Here is a 23,449-nt window from a genome sequence, read left to right as displayed (position 1 = left end):
GGGTAGTGGCACTGGGCATCCCTGGACCCACCTCACCCTCTGTGACTGAGTTACTATGAGGGGGACAGACAGCAGTCAGTTGATGCGACAACAATAGACAACAACCTGCTCATCTATACACAGATTACATAATGTAACATGCATCACTGTAACCTAGCAGGCAACTATTCTTTCTCTGAAGACAGAGGACAGAGGGTCAAACTGTGTTGCAGTTTGATGACAGCAATGTATTTTTCTGCTGAATGTCTCAGCCAAGACCCCTGACATCTATGATGTTCAGTATGTCAACTACCGGGCCTTGCTTGACTGGTCAATTCTAGGTCAGATATATCCTGCTAAAAGGGATACTACTGACTTTTTCCACGTTTTGTTGTGTTACACCCTGAATTAAAAATGGATTAAATTGAGATTTTGTGTTACTGGCCTCTACACAATGCCATAGAATTTCACAATGGAATTATTTATACATTTATAAAAAATTCAAAGCTGAAATGTCTAGAGTCAATAAGTATTCAACTCCTTTGTTATGGCAAGCCTAAATAAGTTCAGGAGTAAAAATGTGCTTAACAAGTAAATATAATACGTTGCATGGACTTACTCTGTGTGCAATAATAGTGTTAAACATTATTTTTAAATGACTACCCCATCTCTGTACCCCACACATACAATTATCAGTTGAGCAGTGAATTTCAAGCCAGTCACTACAAAGATACAGGCGTCCTTCCTAACTCAGTTGCCGGGGAGGAAGTAAATCGCTTAGGGATTTCACCATGAGGCCAATGGTGATTTTAAAACAGTTATAGAGTTTCATGGCTGTGATAGGAGATAACTGAGGATGGAACAACAACATTGTAGTTACTCCACAATACTAACATACTGTACTGTACATGACATTGTGAAAAGAAGAAAGCCTATAGAGAATACACATTTTCCAAAACATGCATCCTGTTTGCAATAAGGCAGTAAAGTAATACTGCAAAAAATATGGCATGAAACCTTTTGGCCTGAATATAAAGCATTATATTTGTGGCAAATCCAACATAACACATCACTGAGTATCACTCTTCACATTTTCAAGCATGCTGGTGGCTGCATCATGTTATGGGTATGCTAGTCATCGGCAAGGACTAAGGAGAATCCTAGAGGAAAACTTGGTTCAGTATGCTTTCCAACAGACACTGGGAGACAAATTCACCATTCAGCAGGACAATTACCTAAAACACAAGGCCAAATATACATTGCCTACCAAGACGACATTGAATGTTCCTAAGTGGCCTAGTTATAGTTTTGAAAATCTATGGCAAGACTTGAAAATGGTTCTAGCAATGATCAACAACCAACTAGACAGAGCTGGAATCATTTTTTTAAAGAATAATGGGCAAATCCAGACTTGCTCAGAAAGACTCAAAGTTGTAATCGCGGATTCTAACATGTATTGAATCAGGGTATATTAGTGTTTTATTTTCTATAATATATATATTTTTTAAATAGCTTTTTTCTTTGACCATGACATTACATAGTATTTTGTGGTTTTCTTTGACAAAAAATATAAATAAAATCCCTTTTAATCCCACTTCGTAACACAACAAAATGTGGAAAAAGTCATGGGCTGTGAATAATGTCTGAAGGCAATGTATAAGCAACTGTACTGTAGCTCCTCCACAGGAGGTTGGTGACACTGTAATTGGGGAGAACAGGCTCGTGGTAATGACTGGAGTGGCATTGGGGAATGGTGTCAAATACATCAAATACATGGTTTCCAGGTGTTTGAAGCCATTCGCTCCATTCCGGCCATTATTATGAGCCGTTCTCCCCTCAGCAGCCTCCTGTGAGCTCCACTATGTTGTAATGATATGCTGTAATATATAGGCACATATGGCAGCAGTGTGCTGTGTAGGTGGTGGCAGCTTAGACGTTCTCACTGAGGCTAATTTCATTAGATTTGTTTGGGGATTTAAATGTTCAATGAATGCGCTCCAAAATATATATATATAATACGGATAGACGGATGTACGTCAAATGGGAAGATTGTCTCCGATATAAATTATTCTTAGAAGTTAAGATTTCCAGTAATAATATCTCATAGTCCTTAGTCCTGAGTAACGCTGTCTCATCCATAAGGAAACAATATCATAATCCAGCCAGGGTTGCAAAATTCCAGTAACTTTCCCCAAATTCCCAGGGTTTACAGAAATCTTGGTTGGAGAATTCTGGATTTCCTGCATATCACCTCCTGATTCAGGGAATCTTCTAACTGGGATTTTTGGAAAACCTGGGAATTTTGGGAAAATTACCATAACTACCTCCAGCATTTAAAAGAAAATGTTTCTTAGACTGACAACAGGCAAACACATCTGTATGGTCATGAATTATTCTCAAACACTTTTACTGCAAACTTGCTTTTAGTTTAAAGCCTTTATTTATAAAATCTGCTCCAAAAAGGATACATTCTTAATATTTGATGCAACAATAATCAGCCGTAGTTGTGCAGCTTGTGGACAAGGTTTGCATTGGTTAAGCATTTGTCCAACATGCTGACATATCTACAGCGGCAATATGGATGCAAGAGCTTCGTGCGTTCTGATGAGTGACATCACAGCTAGTAAATCCAGCTCATGCTTGTGGCTACCTACTTACTACATATAGTACCATGTTTACTAATATATTGGTTGGCTAGAATACTGGATAGAAAACTTGCACAAAGTGATATGTAGTCACTCGTAATCCAAACAGTCAATCAAACAAACAAACAGGAAAAATATAGCTGTAGCGTGAAACCACAGCCATAAAAAAACAGTTCACTTAAGGCTGTTCAAGTTCATTACATCACTGATAATGCTTCATGATAGTTCACATAAGCATTCATAAATGGTATCCATCCTCACATAATTTCTGTGACCACTGACCTCATAAGAAATTCGGGAACTGCAGCCACTCTATAAAAATCTATCCAGCCTCATTGTTTTTAACATCTTAAGGTATAATGGAATATGAGTCTATCAGTGCACTAAAAAGTAATTATGTAAGAAAAGTGAAAGGCCAAAAATGAATGAATAAATAAACATAAATAAATAGGTTAATAATGAATAAATAATGAAATAAACAATGAAATACTGTATCTATGTGAATCTTTTTCATGATAATTCCATCTTGTATTATGTCGGTTTACATTTTTGTGTGATTTTCTCAATCATTATCAACTGTTAAAAATAATAACACTTGGTGCATTCCTAGAAGACATAAGTCTGTGGCTGTGTTTCAATGTGCTCATTAGCAATTGGTGCTTGCACTCACTCTGATCTGTCAAATAAACATGGTTTAGAGATCAAACCCTCGCATTATAGAGCAAGCGTTCTGTTTTCTGGTTAAAGAGGCAAGCTTGGGCAACACTTAGCCCTTAGTCCATTCCAGATGTACGTATACTGTCAGTATTACAGATATTGTTTCCCTGCTTTGACAGTACCATGAAGATAAAACAGGATTGAATTCCAGAGATCAAATTGAAATAAATAGAAGAGCAGGTAGGTAGTCCATCGTAGTTTGTTGCTTGGACCTGCATGGTTGTGTAAATAGTTTATATAGAGAAAGTAGGAAAGCTGTACAGTTGAGTCAAGTAGTAAGATGGTTGTAGCTAATGGTGAGGATAGTATGGTGTTATCCATCCAGAGATCTGGGAAATCCTTTGTGAGATCTGCCGTTATGCACCCAGGTGTTAAGATATCCTTCACAATGTGAAATATGGAGGTCATTACCACTGAGTCATTATCAGAGTCCAATAGCTGTCCTGTTTTATCTGGTACAGTAAACACCAGTAGATTGTCTCTCTGCTGACTGTACCAGGGCCATCTGGGAAAGCCTCAGCAGTATGCAGACCAGTATATGAGGTTAAAGATAATGTAGGATCCTGGAAAGATCATGCGGGAGTAGGTGTCTATGGCGTGGGTGTTCTGCATGAGGCTGAAGCTGCGGAAGCGCGCTTTCTTCTTGGTTCCCGTGGACTCATTGTCCAGGGATAGGTGCACCACCATGTGCTCTTGCTTCTCTGGGGTGTCCTCGGGAGCGTCAGCCCTGGTGTATCCGGCCAGGCTGTTGGTGTCGGCCTCGCTGTAGGTCCCGTCGCCATCCACCATCCCGGTCCCGGTGTGGGACATGCCACAGGTGCAGGGGAGTGACTGTAGGGCAGAGAGAAAGAGAGAAATAGAGAGAGGTGGGGGTTGAGGGGGAGAGAGCAAGAAAAATAGAGAGATCAGAGTAGGAAAAATGCTGAAAGGACTCAAAGTTCAGTGTGGTATGATGAGGATCCTTACCTGTTCTCTGGCTAGGCTCAGAGACTGGCGGGCAGGGGAGAGAAAGTGAGATTACATTTAAACAAATGTATGCACACATGACTAAATCGTTTTGGATAAAAGCATCTGCTGAAAGGCATATTTATTTATCAGAGAGAGAGAGAGAGATCAGAGTAGAAAAAATGCTGAAAGGACATAAAAACAGCAGTACGTTATGATAGGATGGGGGCCCTTACCTGCTCTCTGGCCTTTTCCCTAAGCTTCCGATCTTTTCCGTCCCTCACCGTCGTCAAGTAGTTGACGGCGGCATATTCCAACACCGATAGGAACACAAACACAAAACTGACCCAGAGGTAAATGTCCACAGCTTTGATGTAGGAAACCCTGGGCATGGAGGCGTTGACTCCAGTGATGATGGTGGACATGGTGAGCACCGTGGTGATACCTGGAGCACAGTACAACACACAACATCTGTGTGAGCACAAGACTGAAGGAAGTATCCTCATATAGATATGAACCAACAAATCCACACTCTTAGAGAAAAGGATCTTCAAATGGTTCTCCAGAGGGACAGCTGTTTTATGTTTTAGGTTGAATGGTTTTTTCAAAGAGTGTAACTTACCTAGTGAGACCCTGGCCGGTACGGCCCGGCGGTCGATCCAAAAGGACACCCAGGACAACATGACCATCAGAGTGGCAGGGAAGTAGGTCTGCAGCAGGAAGAAGAAGATGTGGCGTCGCAGGGTGAAGTTGATGTACAGACGGTTGTACCAGCCTGGAGAGAAGAGGACAAAGACACGTGAGGAATCACCATGAATATGAAAATGGGTTATGTTTCTCTTAAGAACCTAAGAGAAGAGGTATTTGTACAACAATGTACTGTATAGGGATGCAGTGAAATTGTTACATCCAAAAATCCATACAAACTCTTATGCTACAATATATTCAAATGTTGACTATTAATATCCTGCAACGTGGAGTCAATTTTTGTACAGTATGTGTGATTTGTATACAATATATATTATCATCAGACCCTAAAACCTGATTTGTGGATCTACCTGTGCTGCTGTAAAAAGCCAGTCTAGAGGTAGTGTGAAACTTCTGGATGAGGAACTGAGACAGAGAGATCCTGTCGTCCGTGCTCAGGGACTCATCCCCACTCTTCCAGTACAGCATGAGGTCCTCATCCGTGTAAGCATCTGGAGATAACAGACATGGATTTCAAATTCAAATCTGCCAGATTTTTTGTACCACCACACCAAATCCCTTTTTAAACACAGTGTAAGGCAGTAAGAGTCCCACTACTCACAGCTCTCTAGCTCTAATGTGCAGGTCTGTGAATCCAGAGGGAAACGACTGAAGTCCATGTTACAGGCAGCAGTAACAGTCACCCTGGGGATTTAAACACAACATACCCACGATGACGCAAACATAACACATCAACATGCTACATCCTCTATGAGATTGGGTAAATGTCTGCTGGGAAAATTTGGATGAACTGAGTTCTGCGCTGCCATCATAGAAATGTCACTGTTGCATTTCTGAAGAACGTGGAGATTGACACAAAAGGAGTCTAGGAACAGCAGCAGCTTCTATCCTCACCTAAGGCTGTAGAGCACGTGTCCATCTGGGAACACCCTGAGCATGATGTTCTCTGTGGTGGTGTCGTGGATGAACGACCTCTTGGAGTGGACGAAGAACACATCAGGCACCCAGATCTTCTTGACCAGGCGCCCGTCGAACGTCATGCTCTTATTGGTTGTGCTGGGAAAGGACAGCCTCTCGTCTTTCCAGTAGTGCCTCAGATACAGGGTCATAGTGAAGTCCTGCAGTTCACCAAAACAAAAAGAGATTGCTTTTGGATTAACTTGTTGGTTGGTTGCAGCCTTGTATAAATCCTCTGAACCCTTTTCTGGACTGAGAGTTCTAGATTGAACCATTGTATATATTGGCTTTGCCGCGGAAAGTAGGGGTGCTGAGGGTGCCCCATGAAAAATCTGAATAAAAAAATATTACTAATAAAACATTAAAAAATATATATTTTTTCTCTCAAAACTAGTGCACTGGGCCTTTACTAGCCCTGTATTAACGGACTGATATAGCAGTCTGTAGCCGTCCCCAAAAAAATAGCAGCACCCCCACCCCCAAACATCTTCCCGTGGCTATGTACAGTGCATTAGGAAAGCATTCAGACCCATTTACTTTTTCCACATTTTCTTACGTTAGACTTATTCTAAAATTTATTAAATTGTTTGTTTTTTCTCATCAATCTACAAACAATACCCAATAATGACAAAGCAAAAACAGGTTTGTAAACATTATTATTATTATTTTTAAACGGAATACATAAGTATTCAGGCCGTTCACTCAGTACTTTGTTGAAGCACCTTTGGCAGCGATTACAGCCTCTTCTTGGGCTTGACACTACAAGATTGTCACTCCTGTATTTGGGGAGTTTCTGCCAATCTTCTCTGCAGATCCTTTAAAAATCTGTTAGGTTGGATGGGAAGCTTTGCTGCGCAGCTATTTTCAGGTCTCCAGAGATGTTCGATAGGGTTTAAGTCTGAGCTCTGGCTGGGCCACTCAAGGACATTCAGAGACTTGTCCCGAAGCCACTCCTGCGTTGTCTTGGCTGTGTGTTTAGGGTCATTGTCCTGTTGGAAGGTGACCCTTCGCCCCCAGTCTTAGGTCCGGAGCGCTCTGGAGCAGATTTTCATCAAGGATCTCTCTGTACTTTGCTCTGTTCATCTTTCCCTCGATCCTGACTAGTTTCCCAGTCCCTGCCGCTGAAAACCATCCCCACAGCATGATGCTCCCACCACCACGCTTCACCGTAAGGATGGTGCCAGGTTTCCTCCAGACGTGATGCTTGGCATTCAGGCCAGAGTTCAATCTTGGTTTTATCAGACCAGATAATCTTGTTTTTCATGGTCTGAGAGTCCTTTAGGTGCCATTTGGCAAACTCCAAGCGGGCTGTCATATGCCTTTTACTGAGGAGTGGCTTCTGTCTGGCCACTCTACTATAAAGGTCTGATTGGTGGAGTTCTGCAGAGCTGGTTGTCCTACCGGAAGGTTCTCCCATCGCCACAGTGGAACTCTGGAGCTCTGTCAGAGTGACCATCGGGTTCTTGGTCACCTCCCTGACCAAGGCCCTTCGCCCCCTGTTGCTCAGTTTGGCCGGGCGGCCAGCTAGAAGAGTCTTAGTGGTGACTCTAGAAGAGACTCTAGAAGAGTCTTAGTGGTTCCAAACTTCTTCCATTTAAGAATGATTGAGGCCACTGTGTTATTGGAGACCTTCCATGCTGAAATTGTTTTGTACTCTTCTCCAGATCTGTACCTCAACACAATCCTGTCTCGGAGCTCTACGGACAATTACTTCGACCTCATGGCTTGGTTTTTGCTCTGACATGCACTGTCAACTGTGAGCCCTTATATAGACAGGTGTGTGCCTTTCCAAATCATTTACAATCAGTTGGATTTACAACAGGTGGACTCCAATCAAGTTGAAGAAATGTCTCAAGGATGAACAATGGAAACTGGTTGCACCTGAGCTCAATTTTGATTCCGGGTCTGAACACTTATGTAAATAAGGTATTTCTGTTTTTTTCTTTTTAATACATTTGCACACATATCTAAAAACCTGAGTTTGCTTTGTCATTATGGGGTATGGTGTGTAGATTGATGAGGGGAAAAATAATTTGATCAAATTTAGAATAAGGCTACAACAAAATGTGAAAAAAGTCAAGGGGTCTGAATACTTTCCAAATGAACTGTATATTGGGATTACCAGGGTCTCACCCTGTCCCTGGATTACAGCGTAGGTTTATGATCAGACATATGTTCTCAGTATAAGTAGGGAACATATTATGTAATATGTCCAGAGAGGGCCGTCAGAGTTGACATTAATGATGATGAGACGCATACAGTAATGACAGCTTTGGGTTAGAGGTTGCATTGGTCACACATATCCCTTTCCTCCCTATCTGCTCATTGATCTGTATCTGTTAATAGGCAAACGGATCTATTTTATGCCCGACTACACCACTTTATCTACCACAGCAGATCATCCTCTTTTCAATTCACCTCGCAGCATTACATAATCATATAATTGGTGTTGTTCCATTTTTTTCCCAAGGATGTGAGTTTTAGAATAAGAAAAACATGTTTCCCAAGAGGTGGTCTTGCGTTTGTTATTGTATCTCTATTTCCTTCTATGTAGTACAAACTATGTCCCACCCCTACATACTGTAGTCTGATAAAACAACGATGACCCCACCCCCCATGCTGTCTGTTTTATTGATAAATCCTCTTGGTGTGTCCTGTCTTCATGCATCTGCACTCATCACACCTGTTTTAAGAGACTCAAACTCATATAGATCTGAAATAATGACTTAAAATAATAATGACAACAACGAAAAAAACAGTGCCCACTTCAGTTCCTTTGTCATTACAAAGAATGCGTGTAGAACAGCAAATGTAGACACATTTATCAAATATAGACCACTGTAACATTGCATAATGATAATGGCATGGCTGATAAGTCTGACTGAACACACTTGTCCTCCATCATTCTTACATTATATCATTAAGGAAAGTCATTGTTTGAAAGCAATAATTTGTCCTGTCTATTTTCAAACAATTATATACAAATACTGAGATCTGAATGAAATGTAATCCTTGGTTATCCTCCCACACAGAGGCTTACAGAACATCAGGACTGCTGTTTGGACTCCAATTTGCAGCTTAGAAAAGAAGTTCCATTTAATTATATTACTGTGGTGGAACATGCGCATGGTCTATCGTTTGAACATAAAACATAATTTTTAGCACTGTGCTTCTATTATCCATTTTCATTATCCGTCTGTGAATAAGAGATTAATGAGCATGACAAATATAGTGGATTATAGCGTATCAGCTGCAAAACACCTGTTGGCAGATTGTGAATGACCCATTCATTTTCAGGGGTTCAATTTGTTGTAGGAGTGGCTAGCATCTCTACCCATTGCATCCAATAGTTGATTAATTTAAACATTATCACAATGACCACTTCAAATGTTCCACTGACCTGTGATAAGTTATTAACATTGACTTCATTGAAATGTTAAAATGTCAATGTTTGTTTATCAATTCACTTACCATGTCCACTTCTGATATACTGTCCAAACTCTCCACCTGAACATCCACTCCCACAGGGACAGCAGGGCCTGCAAAACAACAGTCACAAGAATGAGATTATTTTTGTTAATCAGTGTACTCATATTCATCAGACAAGGTTTCAGGTGAAAACACAGGTTCCCTTTGCGAGTTGACATAAATGGTTTAAGGTGAGTTAGTGTGAAAGCGTATCACAGAGACATCAGATATCAAACATAAAAACGCAACTTTCTCTTGATATACACTGAGTATACCAAACATTAGGAACCCCTTCCTAATATTGAGTTGCACTCCTCCCCCTTTTGACCTCAGAACAGCCACAATTTGTCAGGACATGGACTCTACAAGGTATTGAAAGCATTATACAGGGATGATGACCCATGTTGACTCCAAAGCTTCCCACAGTTGTGTCAAGTTGGCTAGATGCCCGTTGGGTGGTAGACCATTCTTGATACACACGTGAAACTGTTGAGCGTGAAAAACCCAGCAGCATTGCAGTTCTTGACACAATCCGGTGCGTCTGGCACCTACTACCATACCCTGTTCATAGGCACTTAAATCTTTTGTCTTGCCCATTCACCCTCTGAATGGCACACATACACAATCCATGTCTCAATTGTCTCAAGTCTTAAAAATCTTTCTTTAACCTGTCTCCTCTTCATCTACACTGATTGAAGCGGATTTAACAAGTGACATCAATAGCTTTCACCTGGATTCACCTTGTCAGTCTATGTCATGGAAAGAGCAGGTGTTCTTAATGTTTGTACACTCAGTGTATGGTATGCAGTGAAAATGCATGTGAACTCCTGCACAGTTTTCACATTTTGTTGTGTTAGAGTCTGACATGTTCACACTTTCAATTGTAACCCTGGGAAGTAAGTTGTGTAGAAAAATGTAAATACATTAAAAGTGTCAACATTTCAGACTCTAACACCACAAAATGTGGAAACTTTTTTACTGCATTGTATTAGTGTAGGTAAAAAAATCCTTTGTCTGAGTTTAGGTCTTAACTTGGAGCTCATGGGATTTCCATATCTTCTACATACAGTACTTCTTCCTCGTTATCGCTGGTATCCTTTTCCTTTGATCAGCACCACAATCCCAGCAAGACTCCAATTATTACTACACGATATTACAGCTACAGATAATCTACAGCTAATATCAAAAACCGTTTGAGGGCAAACCCACACACTCATATTTTCAAATATTCATTTGATTGCAGTGGATGAGTCATGAGTGATAGATTTGTGTTAGGTGTGTGGTTTTGTGAGTATATGGACTCAAAATGGTGCCAGCGGGAATGGCTGCCGTTTTCAGCACTCCTGACCTATTTTGTGTGTTTTTGTTGCGTTGTTTTGAACTTTTTTTGTACATAATGTTACTGCCATCGTTTCCTATGACCGAAAATAGCTTCTGGACATCAGAACAGTGATTACTCACCTCGATCTGGACGAGGATTTTTTTCTTTAATGAGTAGGACGCAAAGGATATACTGCTCTTCCCAGACTAGGCCCAAATCCCCGTCATTCGTAAGAAGAGGAGATGCCGCTACAGAGGTTGGCGAGTCGGATGCCTGGCGAGACTGTGTCGACGAGTGGATAATCCGCATTTACCCTCTCAGTTCTACTGGCGAACTTGCAATCACTGGAGAATAAACTTGATGAGCTCTGTTCGAGACTATCCTATTAACAGAACATTAAAAACAGTAATATCCTATGTTTCACGAGTCGTGGCTGAATAAGGACATGGATAATATACAGTTAGCTCAGTTTTCTGTGCATCGGCAAGACTGAACATCAGCCTCCGGTAAGATTGGGGGTGGGGTGTGTCTCTTTGTCAACAACAGCTGTTGTGCGATATCTAATATTATGGAAGTCTAAAGGTTTTGCTTGCCTGAGTTAGAGTACCTCATTATAAGCTGTAGATCACACTATTTACCAAGAGAGTTTTCTTCTATATTCTTCGTACAGTATTAGAAAAAAGGGTTACAAAAGGGTTCTTCGGCTGTACCCAAAGATAAACCTTTTTGGTTCCAGGAAAAACGCATTTTGGTTTCAGGTAGAACCCTTTGGGGTTCCATTTAGAACCCTCTGTGGAAATGGTTCTACCTGGAACCCAAAATGGTTCTACCTGGAACCAAAAGGGTTCTTCAAAGGGTTTTCCTATGGGGACAGCCAAATAACCTTTAAGGTTCCAGATGGCAATTTGTTTTCTAAGAGTGTAGCTGTCTATCTACCACCACAAACCGATGGTGGCATTAAGCAAATGGTGGCCATAAGCAAACAAAAAAGTGCTCATCCAGAGGCGACGCTCCTAGTGGCCTGGGACTTTAATGCAGGAAAACTAGGGGGGGAAAAAATAGATAACTTTTACTCCATACACAGAGACACGTACAAAGCTCTCCCTCACCCTCCATTTGGCAAATCTGACCATAACTCTATCCTCCTGATTCCTGCTTACAAGCAAAAAAGTACCAGTGATGCGCTCAATACGGAAGTGTTCCAATGAAACGGATGCTAAGCTACAGGTCTGTTTCGCTAGCACAGACTGGAATATGTTCCGGGAATCATCCGATGCCATTGAGGAGTATACCACCGGCTTCAATAATAAGTGACCACAGTGACCGTACGTACATATTCCAAACAGAAGCCATGGATTACAGGCAACAGCCACACTGAGCAAGAGGCTAGAGCTTCCGCTTCAAGGAGCGGGACACTAATCCGGACACGCTATGTCGAAATCCCGCTACGCCCTATGACGAACCATCAAACAGAAAACGCATCAATACAGGACTAAGATTGAGTCCTGCTACACCGGATCTGACGCTCATCGGAAATGGCATGGCTTGCAAACTATCACGGATTACAAAGGGAAACCCAGCTTCGAGCTGCCCAGTGACATGAGTCTACCAGGGGAGCTAAATGCCTTCTATGCTCGCTTTGAGGGAAGCAACACTGAACCATGCATGAGAACACCAGCTGTTCCAGACAACTGTGTGATCACACTCTTTGTAGCCAATGTGAGTAAGACCTTTAAATAGGGTAACATTCACAAGGCTGCAGTGCCAGATGGATTATCAGGACGTGTACTCGGAGCATGCGCTGACCAGCTGGAAAGTGTCTTCACTGACATGTTCAACCTCTCTGACCCAGTCTCTAATACCTACATGTTTCAAGAAGACCACCATAGTCCCTGTGCCCAAGAACGCCAAATACCAACACGAGAATGCTGTTCATCGACTACAGCTCAGTGTTCAACACCATATTGCCCTCTATACAGCTGCACCATCAAGAGAATCCTGACTGGTTGCATCACCGCTTGGTATGGCAACTGCTCAGCATCTGACCGCAAGGTGTATTGCGTACGGCCCAATACATCACTGGGGCCGAGCTCCCTGACATCCAGGACCTCTATACCAGGGGGTGTCAGAGGAAGGCCCTAAAAATTGCCATTGTCAAATTTACATTGACCCCTTATTTTATTCTTATCTATTCCTATTTCATATTCTCTTGCACAGGCTCGATGTACACTCACTAGACTCTAACCACACACTCACACATACTACACTGACACTCCAACACACACACAAAACACACACACACACACACTTTCACATTCCTTCACACTCTTCACATACGCTGCTGCTACTTTCTGTTTATTATCTATGCATAGTCACATTACCACTACCTACATGTACATATTACCTCAATTACCTGGACTAACCTGTACCCCTGTACATTGACTCGGTACCCCTTGTATATAGCCTTGTTATTGTTATTTCTATTGTGTTACTATTTTTCTTTAGTTTACTTAGCACATTTTGTTTATTCACTTTTTTTTAACTCTGAATTGTTGGTTAAGAGCTCGTAAGCATTTCACGGTAAGGTCTACCTACACCTGTTGTATTCGGCACATGTGACAAATAACATTTGATTTGGTTTGTGCTTTGTGCTGTGGTGGAGATCTTTGTGGGCTATACTCGGCCTTGTCTCAGGATGGTAAGTTGGTGGTTGAAGATATCCCTCTAGTGGTGTGGGGGCTGTGCCTTGGCAAAGTGGGTGGGGTTATATCCTTCCTGTTTGGCTCTGTCCGGGGGTATCATCGGATGGGGCCACAGTGTCTCCTGACGCCTCCTGTCTCAGCCTCCAGTATTTATGCTGCAGTAGTTTGTGTCGGGGGGCTAGGGTCAGTTGGTTATATCTGGAGTACTTCTGTCTTATCCGGTGTCCTGTGTAAATTTAAGTATGCTCTCTCTAATTCTCTCCTTCTCTCTTTCTTTCTCTCTCTCGGAGGACCTGAGCCCTAGGACCATGCGTCAGGACTACCGGGCATGATGACTCCTTGCTGTCCCCAGTACACCTGGCCTTGCTGCTGTTCTAGTTTCAACTGTTCTGCCTGCGGCTATGGAACCCTGACCTGTCCACCGGATGTGTTACCTGTTCCAGACCTGCTGTTTTCAACTCTCTAGAGACCGCAGGAGCGGTATAAGATACTCTTAATGATCGGCTATGAAAAGCCAACTGACATTTACTCCTGAGGTGCTGACTTGCTACACCCTACTGTGATTATTATTATTTGACCATGCTGGTCATTTATGAAAATTTGAACATCTTGGCCATGTTCTGTTATAATCTCCACCCGGCACAGCCAGAAGAGGACTGGCCACCCCTCATAGCCTGGTTCCTCTCTAGGTTTCTTCCTAGGTTTTGTTTTTTCTAGGGAGTTTTTCCTAGCCACCGTGCTTCTACACCTGCATTGCTTGCTGTTTGGTGTTTTAGGCTGGGTTTCTGTACAGCACTTCGAGATATTAGCTGATGTACGAAGGGCTATATAAAATAAACTTGATTTTGATTTGAGAATTTCTCCAAATAAAGTAATATTTATTTAAACAGCACATAGATCTTATAAATCAGTTCTCTATGCAATTATATAGCACACAGTTTCATCTAACCCATGTTAAAGGTTCACATGAGAAGCACAAGTAACGCATAATACATACAGTTGAAGTCGGATGTTTACATACACTTAGGTTGGAAACCTCTTAGGGATAGGGGGCAGTATTCAGAAGTTTTGATGACTGAGGTGCCCAAAGTAAACTGCCTGTTACTCAGGCCCAGAAGCTAGGATATGCATATAATTGGTAGTATTGGATAGATAACACTCCGAAGTTCCTAAAACGGTTAAAATAATGTCTGTGAATATAACAGAACTGATATGGCAGGTGAAAACCCGAGGAGAATCCATCCGGAATTTATTTGAGGTGACCATCCATTGAAATGCCTGTCTATGTGAAAATCAAAGGAAATCCTCCCAGATTGCAGTTCCTATGGCTTCCACTAGATGTCAACAGTCTTTAGAAAGGGTTTCAGGCTTGTTTTTTGAAAAATTAGCTAGAATTTGTAGTTTTTCAAGGTGGTTCTCATTTTGACTGTAGTCTGGTGGCGCGCGTGGACGAGGGCGCACACTTCGTTATTTATCTCCGGTATTGAACACACTATTCTCCATCTTACATTGTATCGTTTATTTACATATTAGGGTACCTGAGGATTGATTAGAAACATTGTTTGACTTGTTTGGACAAAGTTTATTGGTAACTTTTGGGATTCCTTTGTATGCATTTTGAATGAGGGGAACAGGTGGATTAATGAATCAAGCGAGCCAACTAAACGGACTTTTTGGGGATATAAAGAAAGACTTTATCGAACAAAACGACCATTTGTTATGTAGCTCGTATCCTTGGGATTGCAAACAGAGGAAGATCTTCAAAGGTAAGTGATTTATTTTATCGCTATTTCTGACTTTTGTGACGCCTCTGCTGGTTTGGAAAATGTTTTTAATGCTTTTGTACGCGGGGCGCTGTCCTCAGATAATCGCATGTTATGCTTTCGCCGTAAAGCCTTTTTGAAATCTGACAAAGCGGCTGGATTAACAAGAAGTTAAGATTTTAAATGATGTATGACACTTGTATTTTCATGAATGTTTAATATTACGATATTTGTATTTTGAATTTCGGGCTCTGCAATTTCACCGGTAGTTGTCGAGGTGGGGTGCTAATGGCACGTTTAGCACAAAAAGGTTAAAAATAGTTTAACCACTCCACACATTTCTTGTTAACAAACTATAGTTTTGGCATATCGGTTAGGACATTTACTTTGTGCATGACACAAGTCATTTTTCCAACAATTGTTTACAGACAGATTATTTCACTTATAACTCACTGTATCACAATTTCAGTGGGTCAGAAGTTTACATACGCTAAGTTGACTATGCCTTTAAACAGATTGTAAAATTCCAGAAAATGATCTCATGGCTTTAGAAGCTGCTGATAGGCTAATTGACATAATTTGAGTCAATTGGAGGTGTACCTGTGGATGTATTTCAAGGCCTACCTTCAAACTCAGTGCGTCTTTGCTTGACATCATGGGAAAATCTAAAGAAATCAGCCAAGACCTCAGTAGACCTCCACAAGTCTGGTTCATCCTTGGGAGCAATTTCCAAAGACCTGAAGGTACCACGTTCATCTGTACAAACAATAGTACGCAAGTATAAACAGCATGGGACCACGCAGCCGTCATACCGCTCAGAAAAGAGACGCGTTCTGTCTCCTAGCGATGAACATACTTTGGTGCGAAGAGTGCAAATCAATCCCAGAACAAAAGCAAAGGACCTTGTGAAGATGCTGGAGGAAACAGGTACAAAAGTATCTATATCCACAGTAAAACGAGTCCTATATCGACAAAACCTGAAAGGCTGCTCAGCAAGGAAGAAGCCACTGCTCCAAAACCGCCATAAAAAAGTCAGACTACGGTTTGCAACTGCACATGGGAACAAAGGTCATACTTTTTGTAGAAATGTCCTCTGGTCTGATGAAACAAAAATAGAACTGTTTGGCCATAATGACCATTGTTATGTTTGGAGGAAAAAGGGGGTGGCTTGCAAGCCGAGAACACCATGCCAACCTTGAAGCACGGGGGTGGCAGCATCATGTTGTGGGGGTGCTTTGCTGCAGGAGGGACTGGTGCACTTCACAAAATAGATGGCATCATGAGGATGGGAAATTATGTGGATATATTGAAGCAACATCTCAAGACATCAGTCAGGAAGTTAAAGCTTGGTCACAAATGGGTCTTCCAAATGGACAATGACCCTGTAACGGCAGTCTAGCTCTTCCTCCTCATCCTCGGACGAGGAGAGGAGAGAAGGATCGGAGGACCAATGTGCAGCGTGGTAATTTTCCATGAATTTAATTAACACAAAGACAAGATACTGACAAACTAATACAAAACAACAAACGACCGCGAAGCTACAAACGAAAGTGCAATACACAAGCTACTAACGTTAGACATAGACACTATACAAAATAACAAACGAACTAACTAACTAACTAACTAACTAACTAACTAACTAACTAACTAACTAACTAACTAACCGTCACAGTCCTGTGTGGTACAAACGCTGACACAGGAAACAACCACCCACAATCCCCAACACAAAACAAGCCACCTATATATGATTCTCAATCAGGGACAACGATTGACAGCTGTCTCTGATTGAGAACCATATTAGGCTGAACACAGAAACAGACGAACTAGACACACAACATAGAATTCCCACCCAGCTCACGTCCTGGCCAACACTAAACAAGCAAAACACATAAGAACTCTGGTCAGGACGTTACAGACCCCAAGCATACTTCCAAAGTTGTGGCAAAAACGGCTTAAGGACAACAAAGTCAAGGTATTGGAGTGGCCATCACAATGCCCTGAGCTCAATCCCATTGAAAATTTGTGGGCAGAACTAAAAAAGCGTGTGCGAGCAAGGAGGCCTACAAACCTGACTCAGTTACACCAGCTCTGTCAGGAGGAATGGGCCAAAATTCAACCAACTTATTGTGGGAAGCTTGTGGAAGGATACCCAAAACGTTTGACCCAAGTTAAACAGTTTAAAGGCAATGCTACCAAATACTAATTTAGTTTATGTAAACTTCTGACCCACTGGGAATGTGATGAAAGAAATAAAAGCTGAAATAAATAATTATCTTTACAATTATTCTGACATTTCACATTCTTAAAATAGTGGTGACCTTAACTGACCTAAGGCAGGGAATTTTTACTCAGATTAAATGTCAGGAATTGTAAAAAACTGAGTTTAAACGTATTTGGCTAAGGTGTATGTAAACTTCCGACTTCAACTGTATGTTTGTTATGCATTTTGGTAGTGTCCTGATCGCCTGCCATTGTCTAATCTGCCTGCGCTGCCGTAGTGCCAGCCTCTTATGTAATCGCTAGTAACTAAAGCCTCTTGTCACTCAGCCTCCACTAGCCTGTTACCTGGAAGAGAGGATATTAATTCATCGCCCTGTGCCAGCTGGGTGCCCTGTCATTCCTCACTCACACCATATGCCATCTATCAGATCCTTAACTGGGCAGAGACCCAGGGACCCAGGCACCAGCTTCCCAGGCAGTAGCTCCACCGGGACCACCTCCCCTCCCAGGACCTGTGTGGATGATGCTGCTTGCCACACCTGCCAACTGCTGGGAGAACAGCCTGACCTCCCGTGGCCTCTTCCCCTGGATTAGACGGAACTAGCGGGGGATTGGGGTGGTTATTTAAGAAACATATCTTTAATTCATAGTGATTACATGTGCTCCCTCCATCTGGAGCCACAGGAGGGCATGGTTATGATGTGGAGGCTGTGGGAGATGTGGAGGCTGTGGGAGATGTGGAGGCTGTGGGAGATGTGGAGGCTGTGGGAGATGTGGAGGCTGTGGGAGATGTGGAGGCTGTGGGAGGTGTGGAGGCTGTGGGAGGTGTTGAGGCTGTGGCTGTGTTGAGGCTGTGGCTGAGGGTGGTGTGGACACTGTTGGAGGTGTGGAGGCTGAGGGAGGTGTGGAGGCTGTGGCTGTGGAGGCTATGGCTGAGGGAGATGCTGTGGCTGAGGGAGGTGTAGAGGTTGTGGCTGAGGGGGGTGTGGAGGCTGTGGCTGTGGGAGGTGTGCTCTTCTTAGAAGACCACTCCTGAGAACAATCATTATGGGTCATTATAGGCTCCTGTCCAGAGAATGGAGAACTATGTGTTTGACATTTTCACTGTGCGTTTAACCTCAAGTTGACTCCGTATCAGTTTTCCTGTTCCCTTAGAAAATAGTTGTTTGTTAAAGCTCACGTATAAGATATTCTGATGAGATCACAGCAAAGCCCTGTGTGACTGACTTATATTGTTCTCTTCAGTCTCTTCATAGAGTGGGACGTTAGTAGGGTTGAAAAATTCCAGTAACTTTCCCAGAATTCCCTGGTTTTCTATGAATCCCGTTTGGAAGATTCCCAGAATCAGGAGGGAATAAACAGGGATCCGGATAACATGGACATTTTGGGAAAGTTACCAGAATTTTGCAACCCTAGACGTTACTATGATCTGGTAAACAGTTGTCAATGGGGCACACAACTCCAGACACTATGGGCTGTGCTGTGGCCTGTGCCACTATGGCCTGTGCTGTGGCCTGTGCCACTATGGCCTGTGCTGTGGCCTGTGCCACTATGGCCTGTGCTGTGGCCTGTGCCACTATGGCCTGTGCTGTGGCCTGTGCCACTATGGCCTGTGCTGTGGAGAGTGTCTCTGTTGTGGAAGTCAAGATGATAGAGTAAGCAATTCCCCAGTCAGCTGACTGCCACAAAGACTTCAATGATAACACTGAAATTACGAAACTACTACTACAAAAAAATATATATTAACACGTACACAACACCTCAAGGCTGTTCCTAGGCCGTCATTGAAAATAAGAATTTGTTCTTAACTGACTTGCCTAGTTAAATACAGATAAAATAAAATAACAAACAGGTTGATCAGCATAATTTAGTCAGTTTTCTCATACACAGGAGTCAAGACAACCGCTAGCTATTCAGATCTCTGTACAGAACAATGAGTATGGTACATGCACACAGTAATGCAATTATTGTTGTGGACAGTCAGATTAATTTAATAGTTTGATTAAAACGTTTACATGCTTTGCAAGAAGAACGAATTCCCTAATAATCCTGTTTACATGGACACATCTGAGATCAGGTTACCTGATGGCACTATGATAAATGCAGAAAATCACCAATCAAAATAAACGCTCTACCACACCGACCATGTTATTTTTGGGAAGCATATTTGATTCTGAGTTGGGACATATAAAGTTTGTATATGAAAACTACTTCTAGGATGCATACATTCAGTTCTTCTGAACTCACTTCAATCGAGCTAAAGACGGAGGCTCACTCGGCTTGTGCTAGCAAATGCGCAGATCAAATACACTGGTAGAACGAAAGGTTATGGTGTTTACGTGTCCTAATAACTTGAATGATTGCTCAGAAAACCAGGTGTTTAAACGTTGTATGCTTACTTCGATGTTGACCTCACGCCGATTACGATAAGCAGAGTAAGGTGTTTACATGACTATTGCATAATCTGCCTACTGCCATAATCAGTTTAATATTGAATTATTACTGTGCATGTAAACGTACTCAATTATGTAATGTTGCTGTAAAATACCAGCAGATCAGGAAAGATCACAAAATCTGTAAGTCCCCTAGGCCTAGAGCATAATAAAAAAATCCCTATAAAAATCTGTCCATTTAAACTAGAGATCTCAATCCACTGCATCCGCTGATGTCGGCCTTCCACCGCTACAGCGGTGTTTGTCAGACCAGGAGACATCCTGAAAATCAATCTTCTCACAAAAACGTCTGTAGCATCCGAACTGTTTTGGCTACACACTATCGGATGGTGAGACTCCCACGAACACGTACATATCGGTTGTTTTGCTCTAGGATGCCCCCGGCCTCTCAAGACTCGTCTGAAGGTAGCCCGGTACCAGGTAAAAACAAAATATGGAAGTATACACTGAGTATACCAAACATTGGGAAGACTTTCCTAATATTGACTTACACCTATGGCTGTTACGGTGACCATATTACCGCCACAATGGCGGTCACAAGTCATTAGGGCAGTCAAATTCCAAGTGACTGTTTAGTCACGGTAATTAGGCTTCTCCAAGCGCTGATGCTGCTCATGGTCATTTGTAGCCTACCAAACTTGCTGACTGCCTGGCACTCTATTGTTCCTCTAATCACTCTGACATCAATGCAAATGTAATCGAAAATCTAATCAAATACTTCATGAGAGCCCATGAGCTCATGTTGCGCAACAGGCTATGCAATTGCTCGATTAAACAGAGTGATGGCCTCTTAAAAAGAGGAGGATCCCATCAGCTTTCTATTAGGCTAGGACTACTATATTTATTTTTCTAATATTAAGCACATTGCTTCTCTTTACAGCGGGAGTATAGCCTACCTGGCTGGCATGAAAATTAGCCACGGGAAAAGTGTCCTCCATTCGATATTTAAGTGTATAGATGAACTGTATTTTATTCCGCTGCCCCTGTTTCGAGACAGCTGCATGATAATGGTCCATTCTAAATCAAAACAAATTTACCACATATATTATTTAGTATATGTAAAGACAAGATGAAATCAAGAGTAGTCTGATGGGTGACAATATTAGCCTATCACTTGTGAATGCTGCTTCCATTTGTTGAGGCTGTATTCTGTAACGTAGACGCTGGGAGTCAGAAAGCAAGTGCAAGTGGTGAGTTTAATAATACAATAAACATGGAACAATACAAGAAACAATAGTAGCGTACAGACCTGAAACAACATCAATACTGCCTGGGGAATAAACCTAAGTGAGTGCTAGATATAGTGAGGTAATGAGTGAGGAAATGGAGTCCAGGTGTGTGTCATCATGAGGAGCAGGTACACATAATGATTGATGCTAGGTGCACGTAATGATGGTTGCCAGGACCGGTGATTTAGTAAACCAGCGATGTCGAATGCCGGAGAGGGGGAGCAGGAATAGACGTGACAAATATAAAATATTTTTTGATTTGTTTAACACTTTCTGGTTACTACATGGTTCCATGTGTGTTATTATATAGTTTTTATGTCTTCACTATTATTCTACAATGTAGAAAATAGTAACAATAAAGAAAAACCCTTGAATGAGTAGGTGTGTCCAAACTTTTGACTGGTACTGTATATGGAAGTAGTTTTTTTGCCCAAAAAAAGGGTATTTGTTTTTTGACTGTTTTTCCATGTGTGAATCTGTCATTCAATATGTTTTCTATGGGCTAATGGGACCCCTAACGGGGTCTAAAATTCTAATTCAAATAGCACGTTAGTTTGCAATTTTGTCATGTAAAAACTACTGCACTGTCATTTTCCAGGCCTAACGTCAGGTTCTGCAATTTACCGGTCTTATATCAACTTGCTTGCGCTCAGATGGGTGGGGTGGAAATATTTGAGGTGTGTCCTTAAAAACATGATCCAAAGTGCTAATTTCAGGCAGCGCTAATAGGGATATTTAAGACCAACAAAAATCTGGATTTAGCGGTAGCGGTTATGGTTATGGCATGAATTTTGACAGCGGAAACGCAGCCTATCCACCCATGATGCACACTGCCCATTTGTAGATGGAACAAGAGTAGACTAACGTGCTTTTGGTGCCTGTATACTTCGTATTTAGAAACCTAAAAAACAAATGTTTTTTACCATTTTGTTTTATTTGATTAAAAACCAAGCATAGCCTCCTCTCAATGAAGGCTTTTTGTCCTGCCCAATGCATTTGCGAAGTAGTCAAGACTGTCGATAAAGGGTTTGGCTCTTGAGACCGCTTGGATATAAATATGAATCACCAAAGCTCTATTAAAATATTAAGGTTAAGAGGAGTAAAACAGTGAGCTGACATTCCCTTTTTATCTATGCATTGTAGGCAGGCCCACATTATTTTAGCCATTAAGGTCCCGTTTTGGACATGCACAATAAAGAAAACACTTGCTTGTTTTTTGTAGAATTTTATTACAACCAAACGTATTAGAATGTTTTATGGTGACAATGTCCGTGGCGTGCTTGCAATGCAACTTCTGGAGATGTGTGAATGCGATCTGATCTGTAAAATGATTCCGATTATGTTCATAAAACACAGGCCTATTTGGGAGGAGTATAACTGTGAGTGGACATTCTCCCTTTCTATTTGTATTGGATCTTTGTCCAGCTACTGTGAAAAGTTTGGATGTGCGTTGTTTTAATATTATATGCCCATGGGAAGCAATTATGGTGTCTGTAAGGGTTTTTAGACATAGCCTATTTAAAACAAGTTGTTTGATTTGAATTATTTGCTCTCTTTTTAGTGAATTGAATCTTGCTTATTGACAACATTTGGCATGTCCATGCTCAGCAATAATGCAGTTTACAGTAGGCCTGGTCCTATATCAGTGCGAATTCTATGTACAGTGCATTCGGAAAGTATTCAGACCCCTTGACTTTTTCCACATTTTGTTACGTTACAGCCTTATTCTAAAATTGATTAAATTGTTCTACAATCTACACACAATACCCCATAATGACAAAGCAAAAACAGGTTTTTAGAAATTTTATCAAATGTATTTTTAAAAAACTACTGAAATATCCAGTGGCGACCCGTCATTACCCACCTGTTTTGAGCTTACCTGTTTGCATGTTATTTTGGCATTAATAAGTGTCACATATCAGTTTGCAAACAATGTAAAAATAAATAAAATCATTAAGTTAATAAAGCTGCATACAAACATGGTCTCTTTTTAGCTTTCTTGAGTAAGGCAGCTCCAAAATGCAGGTGTTTCAGCCTAGGTCAGTGCATTCTGTGGTGGTGGGGCAGCTAGCGGAAAATACGGAGCGTAGGTATTGGTAATGTTCTCTAGTTGCGCCATGATTAGCTCAGTGTTCTGTCACTCGTCAGGACAGTACTTCACAGCCAAGTCTAAGGGTAGACCTTGAAAATTCAAGCCCCTTGGGTGCTGCCATAGAGTTACATTAGAAGTGTCCATCCAAGGCTCAAGGTCATTGGCCACAGATAAAATTACGTCAAATCACGTTATATCTACAGTAGCTTTGATTGGACTGTCAACATCATACTTTCAAAATCTTAGTTAG

The 23,449-nt window shown here is 41.7% G+C and overlaps 1 protein-coding gene across 1 annotated transcript in view; it reads right to left on the bottom strand.

Moving 5' to 3' along the window:
• Positions 1-2,400: 2,400 nt before the first annotated feature.
• Positions 2,401-23,449, bottom strand: part of LOC129817576 (gamma-aminobutyric acid receptor subunit rho-2-like) — a 29,067-nt gene continuing 8,018 nt past the window's right edge. The window contains exons 3-10 of the mRNA XM_055872976.1: positions 9,423-9,490; positions 5,889-6,112; positions 5,596-5,678; positions 5,345-5,485; positions 4,909-5,061; positions 4,523-4,731; positions 4,308-4,331; positions 2,401-4,172 (exon numbers count right to left, since the gene is read on the bottom strand). Of these exons, the coding sequence (XP_055728951.1) occupies positions 3,858-4,172; positions 4,308-4,331; positions 4,523-4,731; positions 4,909-5,061; positions 5,345-5,485; positions 5,596-5,678; positions 5,889-6,112; positions 9,423-9,490 (1,217 nt within the window). The 3' untranslated portion in view covers positions 2,401-3,857. The remainder of the gene's footprint in view (positions 4,173-4,307; positions 4,332-4,522; positions 4,732-4,908; positions 5,062-5,344; positions 5,486-5,595; positions 5,679-5,888; positions 6,113-9,422; positions 9,491-23,449) is intronic.

Source organism: Salvelinus fontinalis, chromosome 20 (assembly GCF_029448725.1).
Source record: "Salvelinus fontinalis isolate EN_2023a chromosome 20, ASM2944872v1, whole genome shotgun sequence".
Taxonomy (NCBI): Eukaryota; Metazoa; Chordata; class Actinopteri; order Salmoniformes; family Salmonidae; genus Salvelinus; species Salvelinus fontinalis.
This window is presented reverse-complemented; position numbering and strand designations above follow the sequence as displayed.